Source organism: Rhinatrema bivittatum, chromosome 1 (assembly GCF_901001135.1).
Source record: "Rhinatrema bivittatum chromosome 1, aRhiBiv1.1, whole genome shotgun sequence".
In the NCBI taxonomy this organism is placed as follows: Eukaryota; Metazoa; Chordata; class Amphibia; order Gymnophiona; family Rhinatrematidae; genus Rhinatrema; species Rhinatrema bivittatum.
The window spans coordinates 761,793,536-761,808,715 of NC_042615.1; the positions used below are offsets into that span (position 1 = coordinate 761,793,536).

At 45.4% G+C, this 15,180-nt stretch overlaps 1 protein-coding gene across 1 annotated transcript; it reads right to left on the minus strand.

Moving 5' to 3' along the window:
* Window positions 1-8,443: 8,443 nt before the first annotated feature.
* Window positions 8,444-14,656, minus strand: PMAIP1 (phorbol-12-myristate-13-acetate-induced protein 1). The gene is made up of 3 exons (XM_029579373.1): window positions 14,373-14,656; window positions 14,096-14,170; window positions 8,444-12,105 (listed from the first exon to the last, which is right to left on the minus strand). Exons 1-3 carry the CDS (start codon window positions 14,521-14,523, stop codon window positions 11,990-11,992), a joined length of 342 nt encoding a protein of 113 aa, XP_029435233.1. The 5' UTR covers window positions 14,524-14,656; the 3' UTR covers window positions 8,444-11,989.
* Window positions 14,657-15,180: the final 524 nt, after the last annotated feature.

Here is a 15,180-nt window from a genome sequence, read left to right on the forward strand (position 1 = left end):
AAAAGTTACCGTCATTTAGTTTAACTAAGAGAATTAGTAAACTTGGTTAACTTGCTCCTAAACACATACAGAAATGATTTGCAGATTTGTGCAATTGGATTTGCTACCGTGCACAGCTACTGTAAACCTTTTACAAGTCCTTGCACTGCAATCAACAATGTCTCAGCTCAAGTGTGCATCAATAAAACTGTGGTTTAGGTTTAGTTTTGTTTCATTTCTCCCCTTTTTTGTTTAGTAAGGTTTTGGCTTTGCACTTAGGGGGTCAATTTTAAAAGGAGCATGCATGTGTCCAAGTGCGCGCAGTTCCCAGCATGCACACATGGATGCACCGATTTTATAACATAATGAAAAAAAGTCTTTATTTTGATCATCAGAATAAATATTCAGTTTTTTAATACAGCGCTGTGATTGGCCGTCAATGCTTAGACGTTCACCTCTACTTCAATTTTTTGGAATGGTAGGTGGAACTTGCATTCTGATTGTTCTAGCATTCAAAATTTATTAAACCCGGTAGTGTCCAGCGGTTAGTAGAGTAAGGACGCTGTACACACTCATATTAACAGTTTTTGTTGCCGAGTCATTGTCGCCATTGAGTGCTTCAGCGTTGGAGAAGAAGAGAACTAGTAATCAGCCTTGAAGAAGATTTTTTCGAAATGGGGCCATGTCAGGATATTGATTATATCCTCTCTAACGTGAAAAGATAAGGGAAAGACATTGTCTTTTTTTGGCGTTTTTACAGCATTACAGAAATATTAATGAACTATCAAGATGAATAGAAGTGCTTTTCATCAAATTCATATAAATTTTTCACAAAATCTTTGTTGTTGGAGATAATTTTTTATGTGCAAAAGAAAAAATAGGGTGGGAAGGTGACTGATGATTATAAAATATGGCACTGCAACCATGGTTGGTACTGAAGGCCACATATGGTGTAGCCATCTACACCTAAAACAATTTTTTTGCTTGCACATTGTTTTCGGGTCATTGTGACGGCATGTTTTGCTGCATAGCAGGGAATGTTTTTTGATATCAAGATTAACCATAGCATTCTACTGGAAGACAACTCCCAAGCAGAATCATTGGAAGAATGGGGTGGCCGAACTAGCAACCATGGAGAAGACAACCTACTCACTTCACGACAAATCTGAGAGATCATACTGGACATGGCGTGGAACAGGACTTACTTAATGGTTCTACTTGGTTGGGTTTTGGGGTGACCCTTGTGACGTTTGTTGGCTACGTTATCATATCCTTATTTTTACACTCTGAAAATTGTTATTCATGTGTTCCTCTCTTACTTTGACAGTCTGTGCTTTATGCTGTGTGCCTTCAAAAGTAAACAGTTATCATTAAAAACCCACTGGCGCTGCACTTTTTCTTTCTGCATAACTGAAAACATATTGTAGGACATGAGCTGTCCCGACCTCCTCTTCAGATATCTGCTGTATGAGGCTGGAATGCTCCTGTACTATCAAGCAAAAAAAATTCACTCAACTGTTTGCAACATCAACTTAAAGTGTGAGCCTACCCAGATATTTGCAAAAATGGAGGACAAGACCTCAGAGCCTCATGTTTGTTCTCTCCAGAACACATAACATATACGAGGTGATTGTAATTATCGGTCTAAAAAGCCTCCAACCTCCACACTTTTTATTACAAAAATTACCCCCCAAATTTTTATTATTATCTTATTTCCTTTTATTTTCTTTGATTTTTCTTCAGTTTTCTTTAAAAATCGATGCAATATGCATTCCAGTACCGTGGTGTACATCATTACTAAATGCGTTGCTCAAATTTGTGAAGCAATGTTTATGAAAACACAGTTGTATCCAACTTTATTTATTTTAAATTCTTATATACCGACATTCCTGTAAGGTATACAGATCACACCGGTTTACAGTACAACCGAACCATCGCGTGGGAGCGATACAAGGAACATTTGAAAAATTGAAAAACAAGGAACATATGCAACCCAAAGAGAACAAAAACCACAAACACTTCAATACAGAGTAAATAGCAAATAAATAAAATAATATAACATGATAGTGCTTGGGAGGGACTGGGTTAAGCATGCGGTGAGCCCCATGTCCGTGAGCCCTAGTCCTATTCCGTGGAGCGGGATCAGTGTGTGCTTAAGTCTCCTGGAAAAGCTTGACTAAAAAGCCAAGTTTTAACTTAGCTGTGTTGATCCGTTGTATTTGCCGACATCAGCCAATGTTTCACCCAAAAGGCTGTCTCAAGGCAGTCACTTTAGTCCAGCACATCCAACATCTGATCAGTTTCTTCATGCGGTTTCCCACCGCTAATGGCGGACTGAAGTGACTGCCTTGAGGCACTCAGTATAAGTGTTCGTTTTCAGCGTGTGTCTTATTGCATCGGCCCCTCTGTTCTTCTCTGCTTCTTCCGTGTGCTGGGGAGGAGGATGTCCATAAATGAGCCAGGCAACTACCGACTCTGTTCTGTTCTGCACGCCTCCGCTTTCCCAGGTCCCAGAACAGAGGTAGCAGAATGCTGTTCTGGGTTGCTCTGGCACAAATTAAGCCTTCAGTAATGAACACAAAAAGGGATTGAATTAGCCCAGCTTGAGCAGTGGTGCCGTTCATCAAAGCCAGGTTTGACGCCTTGACAGTTGGCATGCCAGCTCTCACGTTTCAAGCTGGTGCTAATGTAAACCCACCTTTTAGTAAGAAGACAATGACACTGTCAAAAATGATCACTTGTGACACTGAAGGACTGCCCGTGGGTGCTGTCTCTTTAAGGGCTGCAAACACACCGCAGAGCTGGAGTGCTCGGGCATGTGCAGGCAGATCACCATTTCCTCAGCAAGAAAGAGGAAGTTCCTGCTCTGCCCTGAATCTAAAGAAATTGCCTGTTTAGAATTAAGGCTCCATGTTGGGAAGGACTTTGCTTTGCCGGAGACCCCGAGGGCTCCCTTGGCTGGAGGCTGCTGTAAGGAGGGTTCAGCCCTTAGCAGCAAAAAAAAAAAAAAGCTGAGGTCATCTGCCCTTCAGCATTCAAAGGGCTCCACAGTAGGACACAAGCTGGGACTTTGATATCAGTGCAAAGACTGTGTAAAGATTGGAGTTAGCTGCTGATTTAACACCGGTTTGAAACCTTTGAGCAGGATTTCATGTCTAAGTATTCAGGGGTTTGTAGAGAGAGCAGATTGATTGTTTGCTAATCATTCAGTAAAGCTTAATGCTGTCAGGTGCTAATGAGGTGTGTGGCTTCATTATTGCTGCTGGGCAATCAGTTGAACTGCAAGTCTCTACAGCCTTAACCTTGCATAGTCTGAAGCTGGTTAAACCTGCAGCAAGAATCCTGTCTCACATAAATATGGCAAGGTTACACGAGTTCAGCACCTGTTTGTGTCTGTTCTTTGCTCTGCAATGCCTGCTTCCGTACCACCCTTCCCCTTCTGTTACCTGCAGTACAGGAGGAGAAGTGGAACAAGAGAGGAAGGCCTGGACTAGGGAGCAGACTAGCTGTTTGGGCCGATACGGTAAAGTGCACTCGGCCGAGCACCCCGTTTAACATGCGGTTGGACGCGGGTTTTTGACGCACGTTTACTACCCCTTATGCATGTGTGTCCAATCCCCCCCCCCCCCCGAAACTCATAGCGCTCATCACATGCAAATGCATGTTGATGAGGCTATTAGTTATGCACCTGAGATACCAAAAAAAAAAATGTGTGGCCAAGCTGCAATTTTTACGCTCAGAAAAGTGTACAGAAAAGCAGAAAATACTGGTTTTCTGTACACCCTCTGACTTAATATCCTAGCGATATTAAGTCAAAGGAACCAAAAATGTAAAAAAAAAAAAAAGTAAAAAAACAATAATAAAAGAAAATGTGCCGGCTGGTCAGGTTAGGAAAACGGACGCTCAATTTTACCGTTTTCCTAACCTATGGCTGTCAGCGGGTTCGGAAAACCGACGCTCGTAAAATTGAGCATCAGTTTCCCGAACCCGCTGACAGCCACCTGTCCTGAGTTTCCGCTAATGAGGTGCTAGGGATGCTAGCACCTCCTTTTTACCTCCGCTCCTCATTTAAATACAGGATGGCTTGCCCAGGAGAGGTGGCTGGGCGTGGGTTGGGAGCGCAGGCACTTCTAACTGTATGGGCCTGTGTGTGCTCCAGGTTTTCCTCCCCCCCCAACCTTTCTTTTGCCTGCACGTTTCCTGGAGGGGAGGGGAGGGGCTGGAGCAGAACACCCCTGCAGGTTACCTGGAGGGGAGGGGAGGGGCTGGAGCAGAACACCCCTGCAGCTAAGCCTGAAAAGAATGCAGGGACTGTGCTCCTGCCCCATCCCCCCACAAACGAAGCCCTGCTCAGATATGCTGGGAGCAGCGTCTGCTCAGCTGCCTGCTGCTGTGACCTTAACCCCAGAGCTTGGGCTTCCCTTTAGTAGCTGGAAAGCACCTTCTTCTGAGGGAGACTCTTTCAGAAAACAAGCTTAGGGAAGGCCCACCTTTGAGTGAGGTAATGCAGTGGGGGGAGGGAGGCGCAGCTCAGCGCACCAGGTTACTGAGGCACCGCCTTTGTGTAAACATTATGTGTCCAGTCTCCTGCAAGCATGATTTAGCAAGGCTCCTTGAAGCACTGACTTAAATCTCCAGGGTAAATCAGCAGCTGTCCATGATATTTCTGCTCAAAATATTCTTTTCCCGCAGAGAGTTGGCACAATTGGAATTCATTATGTGGTTTATTGCAGGGACGGATCCAGAAGTGAATTTTTTGAGGGGCCCAGAGTTAACATGAGTGGGGGTGGGGCACAGTGCTGGCGCCCCCCCATCCCCCCAATCCCTTTCTCCATCCTGTGTGGGTCTCCACAGCAGTGGCTACAAAACTCTTTAATTTCTCTCAACCCTCGGGCCGATGCAATAAATTGCACCCAGCCTAGTGCAGGAGGTTACACACGGTTGGGCACACATTTTGGGTGTGCTACACTAGGACCTAGGGTTGCCAACTAGCCAGTTTTGGACCGGACAGCCAGGTTTTCAACTGTGCTGTACGGTCTCTGGTCAGAAATACTGGCCGGATACTAGAAATCCGGTTTTTGCAAGAGGCTCCTTCTCTTTCCTACAGCTTCCTGGTTATAGGGAAAGACAAGGCAGAGAGCTGTGCTGTGTCCCCGCTCTCTTGCCTCCTTTCCTGTGTTGTGATTGGATGGGATGGGGACAGGAGGCGGGGCACAGCACAGCCCTCAGTTCCCAGTGACTCCAGAGATCTCTGCAGCAATGCCCTCTGGGTCCCTCCCCCTCCCTTACTGAGTGCTGGGCTAAGATAGGAGAGAGGGGCTGCAGCGAGCCAACCAAGGGATACAGTCACAGTGGAGGGGAAGAGGCAGTCAGATTCACAGGGTGAGGAAAGGGGAGAGACAGAGGAGGACACAGAAAAAAGGGGAGGGGAAAATAAGATAGACACATGGGGAGCAAGGGAGGAAAGAGACAGATGGGGTGTGGAAGGAAGGAAGGTTACAGGGAAGGGGAGAGGCACAATGGGAGTATGAGGGAAGGCGGGAGACAGAAGGGAAGGAAGAGACAGAAGATGCACAAAGGAGACAGGGGACACAAGAGAAAAGGAGTCAGAGAAAGAGGAAAGCACTGGGGAGGAGAGGGAGTCTAGAGGGGAAAAAGGAGGGAGAGAAAGACGACCATGGGGAGAGAGGGGACTAGAGATAGGATGGCAGCACAAGAGAGGAGTGCACAGAGGAGGGGAAGGGCATATTGAGAGACAGATGACACAAGGGAGACAGATGAAAGGCTGGAAAGGTTTTAAGGAAAGGGAGAGCAAACCACCTGTGTCAGAGAGGAGGCTGTGTGTTTGGGAGTGTGCATGTGTGAATGAGAGAGAAGGCTGTGTGTTTGGGAGTGTGTGTGTATGAGATAGGAGGATGTGTGTTTGGGAGTGTGTGTGTATGAGAGAGAAGGCTATGTGTTTGGGAGTGTGTGTGTGTGTATGAGAGAGAAGGCTGTGTGTTTGGGAGTGTGTGTGTGTGTAAGAGGAAGTTATGTGTTTGGGAGTGTGTAAGCGAGGAAGTTGTACTTTTGGGAGTGTGTGTGTAAGAGAGAGGAAGTTGTGCATTTGGGTGTGTGTGTGTCTATGTATGAAAGAGGAGGCTGTATGTTTATGGGGAAGTATGGAGGCGGATGGGTATTAGAAAGGCTTTAGTTGTGCTAGAAAGCAAAACTGCATGAGAGAGGCTGTGGGTGATGTCTTTATGAGGATAGCTGAAATAACATTTTATAAAACAAAGGGGCAGGTTTTCAAAGATATGTGCGTAACCCCCGAAAAGCTGCCCCTTCCACCCCCTGCGCGCGCCAAGCCTATCTTGCATAGGTTCGGAGGCGCGCACAGGCCCTGGGATGCGCGTAAGTCCCGGGGCTTTCCTGGGGGGGCGTGTCGCAGCCGGTGCATCATCGGGGGCGTTCCGGGGGCCGGGCTGCGGGCGTGGTTCCGGCCCGGGGGCATGGCCGCGGCCTCCGGACCAGCCCCCGGACTGGAACATGGCGCGCCAGCAGCTGGCCGTGTGTGCAAGTTAGGCCTGCCTCAGGCAGGCGTAACTTGTAAAATAAAGGTAGGGGGGGGGAATTACTTAGGGCTGGGGGGTGGGTTAGATAGGGGAAGGGAGGGGAAGGTGGGGGGGGGGGCCAGAAGGAAAGTTCCCTCCGAGGCTGCTCCAATTTCGGAGCGGCCTCGGAGAGAACGGAGGATGGCTGCGTTCCCTCCTCTGGGTCCTGATCTTTCCCCTTGAAGCTTTCTCTTTACAGCCAGGAGCAGGAGCTCCCCTCCCTCCAGCCATCTATACCACAAATTGTCCACATACTACAGAAGTGGGGGAGAGAATGAACAGAACCAGTCCCTGGAAGGAAAAAAACCACCCAAACAAAAAAATAAGTGATCCTACTACACCAGGGGAGAATTAGTGCAGTTCCAGGGCTGGCAGCAGAGGGTAACTCCCACCTGATAGCTGCAGCCTCACCAACCTTCAGGCCGATCCAATACAGTGTGCTCAGCCGAGCGCACTGTTTAACCCGCGGTTGGACACTGGTTTTGGATGAGCGTCCACAACCACATATTCCTTAAGGGGATTAGCGCGTCCATTCCTCCCCGTGAAACTAATAGCGCTCATAACATGCACATGCGACATGTTGATGTGGCTATTACCGGTAGCTATTCTCCCTCAATCAAAAACAAAAAAAAAGTCCGCTTGATCCGCACGTTTTTTACCCTCAGAGCAGGCGTTAATTTCTGAGCAGCACAAAAAAAGTGTACAGAAGATACTGTTTTTCTGAACTTCCTCCATCTTAATATCATGGCCATATTAAGTCAGAGGAACAAAAAGGACAGAAAGTAAAAAAACAATTGTAAAACGTGTGCCTGCGGTCAGGTTAGGAAAAGGGACGCTCGGACGTTTTCCGAACCTGCTGATAGCTGACCGCTCCAGGGCGCCCAGTTCTCCCTAGCGCCTCCTTAGCAGCGCAACCCCTTATTTAGATATTCGATTACGTGTGCAGGAGAGGTGGCTGGGCGCACATTAGGAAAGAGGGCACGCTGTGAGCATCCATTTTCTGCTTTATTAGCTCAGCCTGCCTTTTGGGGCGAGATCCCCTTTTCAGGGCTAGCAGGACAGCCCTGATCCCAGTGAAGAGAGGATCCCGCCCATAAGCAGTAAACAAAAGCTTGGCGAGGCTGTAGGAAGGCGAGGCTGCTGCCTCTGTCCGGTGGGGAAAGAGAAGTTGCTAATATGGCAAGCAAGCTGTGTTGAAGTGCTGCAGGAGAATTTGTCCCATGGGGGAGGGGAGGGGGTCGTCGGGTACAGGATATTCCCCACATCCATTCCACAGGTTCCCAATCTCAAGTCAAAAGAAAACCATCCGTACCTTGGGACTCAGATCTGACATTTGACCTTATCCAAAAATGAGGCAGCGAAGGTAATTTAGGAGGATGAGCCCTGTACTAAGGGCCTCCGAATTTCAGCGACTCCAGGGCTGGGTTCCTGCAGCATCCAGGAATAGGCAGCTGAATGTGAGCACAGCTCTCTCCCTCAGCTCCGGAGAAGCAGTAGGATTAGGATAGCGACGGTTTCTTGGGCTGCATCCTTTTACTCTGCTTCCCAGAGCCGGAGTCCATGTGCTGTACGGCTCCGACTACGAGTCTGGTCCCAGGAGACAAAACGAGACCACAGAGAGCACCACCACTCTATTCAATTTGCTGTTGGTTTGGCCTGAGAGAGAGCAGCGCGGGGAGGGGAATAGAATGCAATCCCCCTTCTCCTCATTCCTGAATCTCTCTCCTGGTCCCACATCTCTTTTCTTGCCCTCCCCACCCCGCTATTCCAGAGATCGCATCCCCATGTTGATCCCCCCCTCCTTACTAAGATCCTTATGCTCCCACCCAAAAAATCTCAAAGAGCAAAATAAATGATCTAGAGCCACGACAAACATTGGAAATGACTTTATTTTTATAAAGTAAAATCAAGTTTACATTTAATATAAAAATGTATTCAGATATGCCACCAAATGTTAGAGCCTTAACTGTAGAAAACATTTGGTGCAGACTATCACAGGAACCTGGGGGTGGTAACCGTACACCCAAGCCTGGGCACAGAATTTTGGACGGCAATGTAAAAATGTTGCTTTCTCCTTAGGCAATTAGATAACTTTTTGTTTCAAAGAAAACAATTTGTAAAGAAACAGCATACTCCATTCCATGTATATATAACAACTTTTTTTTTTATGACAAAGTTACAGATACAAAACAGAAGTGAAAACTGCAGAGGACATTTTTTCAGTATTACCAAACCGGCTCAGTTACAGGGCATAAAATATCACCCACGATTCTTATAATAATCAAAAAGTCACATGATTAGCTTGGAAATGTTACACAGAAATCCAATTAACCAATGCTACTTCCTCTATCAGCTTCCTGCAAGCAGGCAGTTCTAATTAACTTGTTCTCAAATTCTGCTTGCACGGTGCTAATTATCCCCCCTCCCTCCTTCAGAGTAAACACAATGTATAAATCACACAGAATCAAAACATAAGTCACAAAACGAAGGTGCCATATAAATAGACAGATAAATAAATAAATAATCCTTACATATGTTCAAAAAAGCACTCATGACTTGAACGTTTTAGCAATTGTTCTCTAAAGGAAAAAAAAAATCAGAAGTAAAATGGAAGCAGGGTTTAAAACCATGCTCGGCCTCTGACTTAATCCCACAGGGCAGTATAATAGCAAGACAACCCAAGGCTGATCTACCTGGGTTACCTACTGACCCACTTTCTGGAGAGAGATGTCTGTTCTGGGTTTTGAAATGTGCATCCCAGTGCATTGTGGGTGGCTGCAGTTCTGCTTCCTCCACCTGGAACCAGCACCACAGGTACCACTATGTGCTGGGAAAGGGGTTGTCAAAAAAGCTTCCTCTCCAGAGACCCAGAGTCTCACCCAAGCGTTAATGCCCGATCCTGCGGCTACATTCTGCTATAAACGCACATTGGACCTGCCTAATGTAACCTCCCCCTATCCTAGCTAGGAGCAATAATGGGAGATCTGTAGCTTACATAAGTTTTTATCAACTATGTTGAAGATTGTTATATTGTATTTCATTAACCACATTTACTAAGTTTTCTTAATATGTAAACAAGTGTCTAAAAGCTATTTCTTCACTCCTGAAACCAATGACAGCATAATTTTTTTGTCAAACGTAATGACTATCTTTATAAAAATAATTTCAATTCAATAAAGAATTTTTTAAATCAATCTGAGTAAGAGAAAGCAGAGTGTATTTTTTCTACTTTACTGTGAGCACATTTCAAGCTGAAAAGTACCGTGCAGCCAGAACCTGCAATTTGGTTTCTAAGAAGTGTTTTGGTTATAATGAACCAACATGAGTAACGCCTTGAACAGAACGTCAAGATCTCAAAATGATTGCAGCAAGGCCTGCATCGTATGTGCAGTGTCGTACACTTCTGATTGTTAACTGGCACAGTGAAGGACTAGCAATTTCAGGAATAAAAGATGTGGCTTCTTAAAAACTAAAACACGAAAAATGGAGAGGGAAGATTGCACTCCAAATGGTCATCCACACATCAAAGGAGATGCAAAGAATAAATGCAGTCCATACGTTGACAGATTTCTGATGAAATACATTTGAAATTTTAATTTTTAAGTTCACTCAATACGGCAACTCCATTGCTTATCCTGCATGAACATAGATAGTTTAAAATGTGGCTTTGTGTTCAAGTTGTTGGAAATACACATTAAAACTGTCCCTCCCGACGCAGCCTTCTGGCGAAACATGGGGTCCGTGTCGGGGACCCGGTTCAAAAATATCTATGTTCATGAAGGATGAACAATGGAGTTGCCGTATTGAGTGAACTTAAAAATTAAAATGTATTTCATCAGAAATCTGTCAACGTATGGACAGCATTTATTCTTTGCATCTCCTTTGATGGGTGGCTGCTTAAAAACCACACATAGTAGGTTGTTTCTTCATGCTTGAGGAATGATTTTGGTTCTAAATAAAATCAAATCTGCTTCTATCCTACCATCATGCAAACACGTGGTTTTTTCCACCCTGTTATAAAAGAGGACGGACCAAAAACAAAAAACTTCTAGATAGCTTATTGTGCTGCCTGACTGGGAAATGATGTTTTTGACCCAATAAGTTATGAGCTATTAGAGCCTAAAGAGTGCTGTTGGGAGTAGCCACCATGCATTGCAGCAGATGGATAGCGTTTTCAGGTTCTTTTTTTTTTTTTCCATTTTGCTTGGAAATCTTAAGAAATCAGTGGGAAAATGACTGATATAAAAAGCAGGAGAAAAATCAATGGAAAAGTCATTTTCCCACTGATTTATAACCTTGAAATTCACAGGAAAAAAAAAATCCAAAAACGAGGGTCCCTGCAGCAGGAGCAGTATGGGAACCGAGAGCCCCACTGGCATCACCAACTAACTAACTGCTATAGTTATCACAGGCACACAAATGGAGGAGGCTGGGAACCAGTAAAAGCCATCTTTAAAAAGGTCAAATAGCTCAAGATCCCATGGGGTTTATCATTTCCTGTTTAGACAAGTGGGTAATTACACTAACCCTTTGACATCTAGGCTGACCTTTCACATCAAGCAAACAAAGGCTCCTGCACTTTCTCTTCCTATAAGGAAACTATAGAAGGTTGTAACTGAAAGAATATCTAGAATCATACATCTCTTTGCTACCTTCACAGTTATGGACTTTTTTTGCTACTTTCAGTTGCCTATAGGCAGATAAAAAAAAGTACTATGAAACTTTCAGAGAATCCCAGTTTTTCTGTACTACTGAAAAATTCTCATCATAAAGAAAACATGCACACACACACATGTAAACAAAAGCACTATCCCATCTACTCCTTCCCACGGGGGAAAAAAATTACTTTTCATATAGAGAACTGATTTTAAAAGTCTTAAAAGCATTGCATCACAACAAGTCCATAACTTTTGCTCATATGGGTCATCGATTGGACGAGTCACCTCTCCCGCTCGGCACAGCAGACAGCAAGAAACGGTGCCATCAGGGTAAGGCGTGCAGAGGAGTCCAGTCAGTTGATTAGCTGAAGCAAGGATATCAAAGAACTAGAAATGGATGCCAGTCTTCAGCTGGGCTGAAGCTAAAAACATCAGAATCGCCTATCATCTTAGGCACAAGGTTTTCTCTTAAAAAAAAAACAAACCACACCAAATATTTCAGTCCACATTTAAGATCTGCGTAAACCCGTATGCTATGATGCCTCTTGTAGGCTGATTCGATCACTGTATATCCATTTACACAGCAGCCTTTACTCTGCTCTCAGCAGGAATCGCATCTTCACAGCTCCTTCATCGCTTCTGTAACACCTATAGCCAGGTTCCTGCTTCATTTGCAACACCGTGCAAGCACATTTTATAGATCATTTATTTTATTTATTTTTTGCCCATTTTCATTTTTCTCCCCTATTGGCACCAGCGTCAGGTCCCTGGGCAGAGCAGTTTTGAGACGACATTAAGAATCTTCTGTTTCAGGTCACATCTGTCGCCAATCTTGCGCAGCTGGGAAGCGCTCTCAATGATGGCTTCTTGCTGGTCTGGAAAATACAGAGAAAAAAAAATACCCATGGTCAGAGTCAACTTAGGATCATACGCATTAATTTGCAGGGGACAGAGTGTAAGCGATCCCATAAACTTTCTTCACTTCTGTGTTTGCGCAATTATCCAGCACCTGCAGTACGCCTATAAAACAGGCCAGCTTTCTGTAAAAACACTTTGGGCAAAAGGGCACAGATACAGCAAATAGTAAAATGGCAGCCTTTTGCAATAAAAACTCTTGAAATACCTTTTTTTTTAAGGTTATCTTAGAATAAAGTATATTCCTCGTCTGCCGTCATTTACTATGTTAATCAGCCTTATTTTACAGTTCTGCAGCACACTCTTACACCTAATTACACACAAAGGCTACCTCCATCATTTATAAGGAAAATGGGGGAAAAAATAAAATAAAATGGATGCAAAATTTCAGGACTCGCCATGAGCCCTTCACCTAGAACCTCCCATTCTGAAAGCATGCGTCTTTAAATAATTTCTGTTTTATAAAATGTTCTCACTAACAGGGCATTTATCAAATTGCTATAAGGCGTTTTTGCATGCGTTAAGCCCCTTTAACGCCTGCAAAAAAGCCTTTAACAGCACCATAACGCATAGTGCGATGCAAATCAGAAAAAACAGCTTTAATACATGTATTTTAACTATACCTTTTTCATTTGCATAGTCATGTGATGAGAGAGAGAGAGAGAACCAGTCATAATGCCCTCACACTAGATAGGTATTTATATCTCTATGGGAGGCCCACCTAGTAACTCGAGGTGAGGTTTAGGTATTAGTGTAGGGGTTAGGGGCCACTTTGACATTCAAAGTGAGACTTACGAACAGAACAGTGCTCTCTTGTAAAGATTTGATGATCCTCGGAGTGAGGAAATTCACCCAAAGATGAGATTTGTGCAATGTTCTCTCAACCTAGCTTGATGTTAGTCCATGAGCTGAATGGGGCAAAGTAACAGAGTAGGTGACGGCAGTAAAAGGACATTCGATCCAGATATTCCTACCTGCTCAGCCTCAGAGTGTCACTTAGAGACATCTCTCCTTATCCAGGGCAGGGTGCTTTTTTTTTCTTAATGGTCCTCTTCCTTTGTTCTCTACCTTCTTGGAGTCTTATTTACTAAGCTCCCCCACCCCCTCCTGACAATAGCTATAGAATAAGGAAACTGTTTTAGGGGATGAGAGCCTTGTGTAGCAGATCATACAAGGCTCCCCTCCCCCCTCACACACACACACTTAGTTCTCCAACACCTACCCCTCATGTATTTATAAATCAACAAAGATTAAAACTTTGTTTTCAGCTGCTTTGGAAAATATTCTACTGCACCTAAGACCTATATTACACTGCATCTCTACCAAGGAATTCTAAATGAACAAGAGAAATATCCTCTTCCTCTTTAAGGCATTACTTTAAGGAAAGCAATGCAGTTGTCTTCTAAATGTCTGGTTTTCCATAAATTGGAAAACGCCTTGCTTGTCAAAAGTGACTCATGAACTACTTTCAGGCCTCAGAGTACTGTGTGTACATACCTACAAGGCAGTGACACCAAAGGATAAACTGTATTACTATCCACCTGATGACTGCACTTGACCTAGTTTCCGAAGCTTTCTGGGTCACATGAAGATTTATTTTTTTCATTCACTGCATTTCCAGTGCAAGATTGCAGGCTAATTCCATACTAGCACAGACAGTCCTAGAATTTTTTCAAATTCAAATCTGCAAATAGCCTGCGATCGCAATCGTATATTTTCTACCGAGGACGTAAGGCATCCGTTGTAGTTGTACCCACACCGGCAGCAGGCGGTTTGTGAAAAGGCCACAGCATCCACACATCTGGCTGTCTGACTCCTTACATGCCCATCCGCTTGCACTCACAACCCCCGAGGTCGTGTCGTATCCATTTCGTGGCATTCACACTAATCGCCTAATTCCAAAACTACATTTACCCCCATCAGCTACAAAAAGAGGAACATAGCAGGCACCTTTGAGCCAGCCCTCTCCGGCCGGCTTGGCTTGGTTTTGGCACGGAAGTCGATGCCCCGCAAGCACCTCGCCACCTTAAAAGAGAAAGAAGGCCGATGAGATAAGTCAAGCCCCCTAAGGGTCAGCGCAGGTACAAGAGACGGGAGAGAGAGCGAAGACACCCCCCCCCCCCCGAGCCCCGAGATTAAGGCGGAGGCTTTGCAAAGTATACATTTAGTAATTGTTAAATCTTGAGATTATGAATACTACTTTATATAAAATAGAAAAAAAAAGTACCTGTGGGCGCGGGCATAGGCTGGCGCCTGCTCCGTTTTCTCCGTTTCCTTCCGGAGATCATGATCGTCTTTTCGGCTTCTTCCGAATTCAGTGTTAAAAGGAAAGAACCGAGAATCCGCGTTAACAGCTCTTGGTAGCGCCTGAACACCATAGGCTTTTCCCCCTTCTCGCCGCTCTGGAATAACGCGCTCCGTCGCCGGGCGAAGGATTATAAGGGGAGGAGGCGGGAGCGGGCTGCGGGGATTTCCGCGCTCCGCCCCCACCCTCGGCCGGCTTGAAATACCGCGCTATAAAAGCCGCGCGTGGAGCCGAGCGGTGGTGGAGCCGGCCGGGAGGGACATGTCCGGGCAGAGCGCAGGCTGCAGACACGTCCTGGGGCGGGGCGAAGCCGGCACCTGCCTGCCTGCCTGCCTCCCTGCCTCCTCTGTCCCGGACAACAAGCGCAAGGGTCAAGGCGAAAAATAATGACAGCCCTGGTGCTAAACGGCGAGCTCACTTCCTGCTTCTGGCAGGCTGCTCTCTGTCCGGTGCCCACTTAAAGGAAACCGGGTCCTCCGTGGAGCTGCATCGTACTGAGTTACAATGCGGCTCCTGGCACCTTCCCTTCTGCAAACACGAGCCAGGTGTTAATAGTGCTGGCTGGCTTGTGCAGTATCATGCCTTATCCAAGTGAGTATTGTTAAATTTCTCAGTAGTCCTCTACCGTCTTCTGGACCTATTTAGGCTGGGGAGGCATTAGCTATCACCCTCCAATGCAGAGAGGTGCGCTGGTTTAACTTGTGTTTTATTAGTGCTGGAAATTAAGCTC

Bases quoted from the DNA above. Each gene is read 5' to 3' on its own strand.
- PMAIP1 (XM_029579373.1), bottom strand. From the start codon at position 14,523: ATGGTGTTCAGGCGCTACCAAGAGCTGTTAACGCGGATTCTCGGTTCT. The intron at 14,171-14,372 runs GTACTTTTTTTT...TTCTCTTTTAAG, and splicing joins GCCTATGCCCGCGCCCACAG to GTGGCGAGGTGCTTGCGGGG. The intron at 12,106-14,095 runs GTGCCTGCTATG...TGTATTTTCCAG, and splicing joins CGGAGAGGGCTGGCTCAAAG to ACCAGCAAGAAGCCATCATT.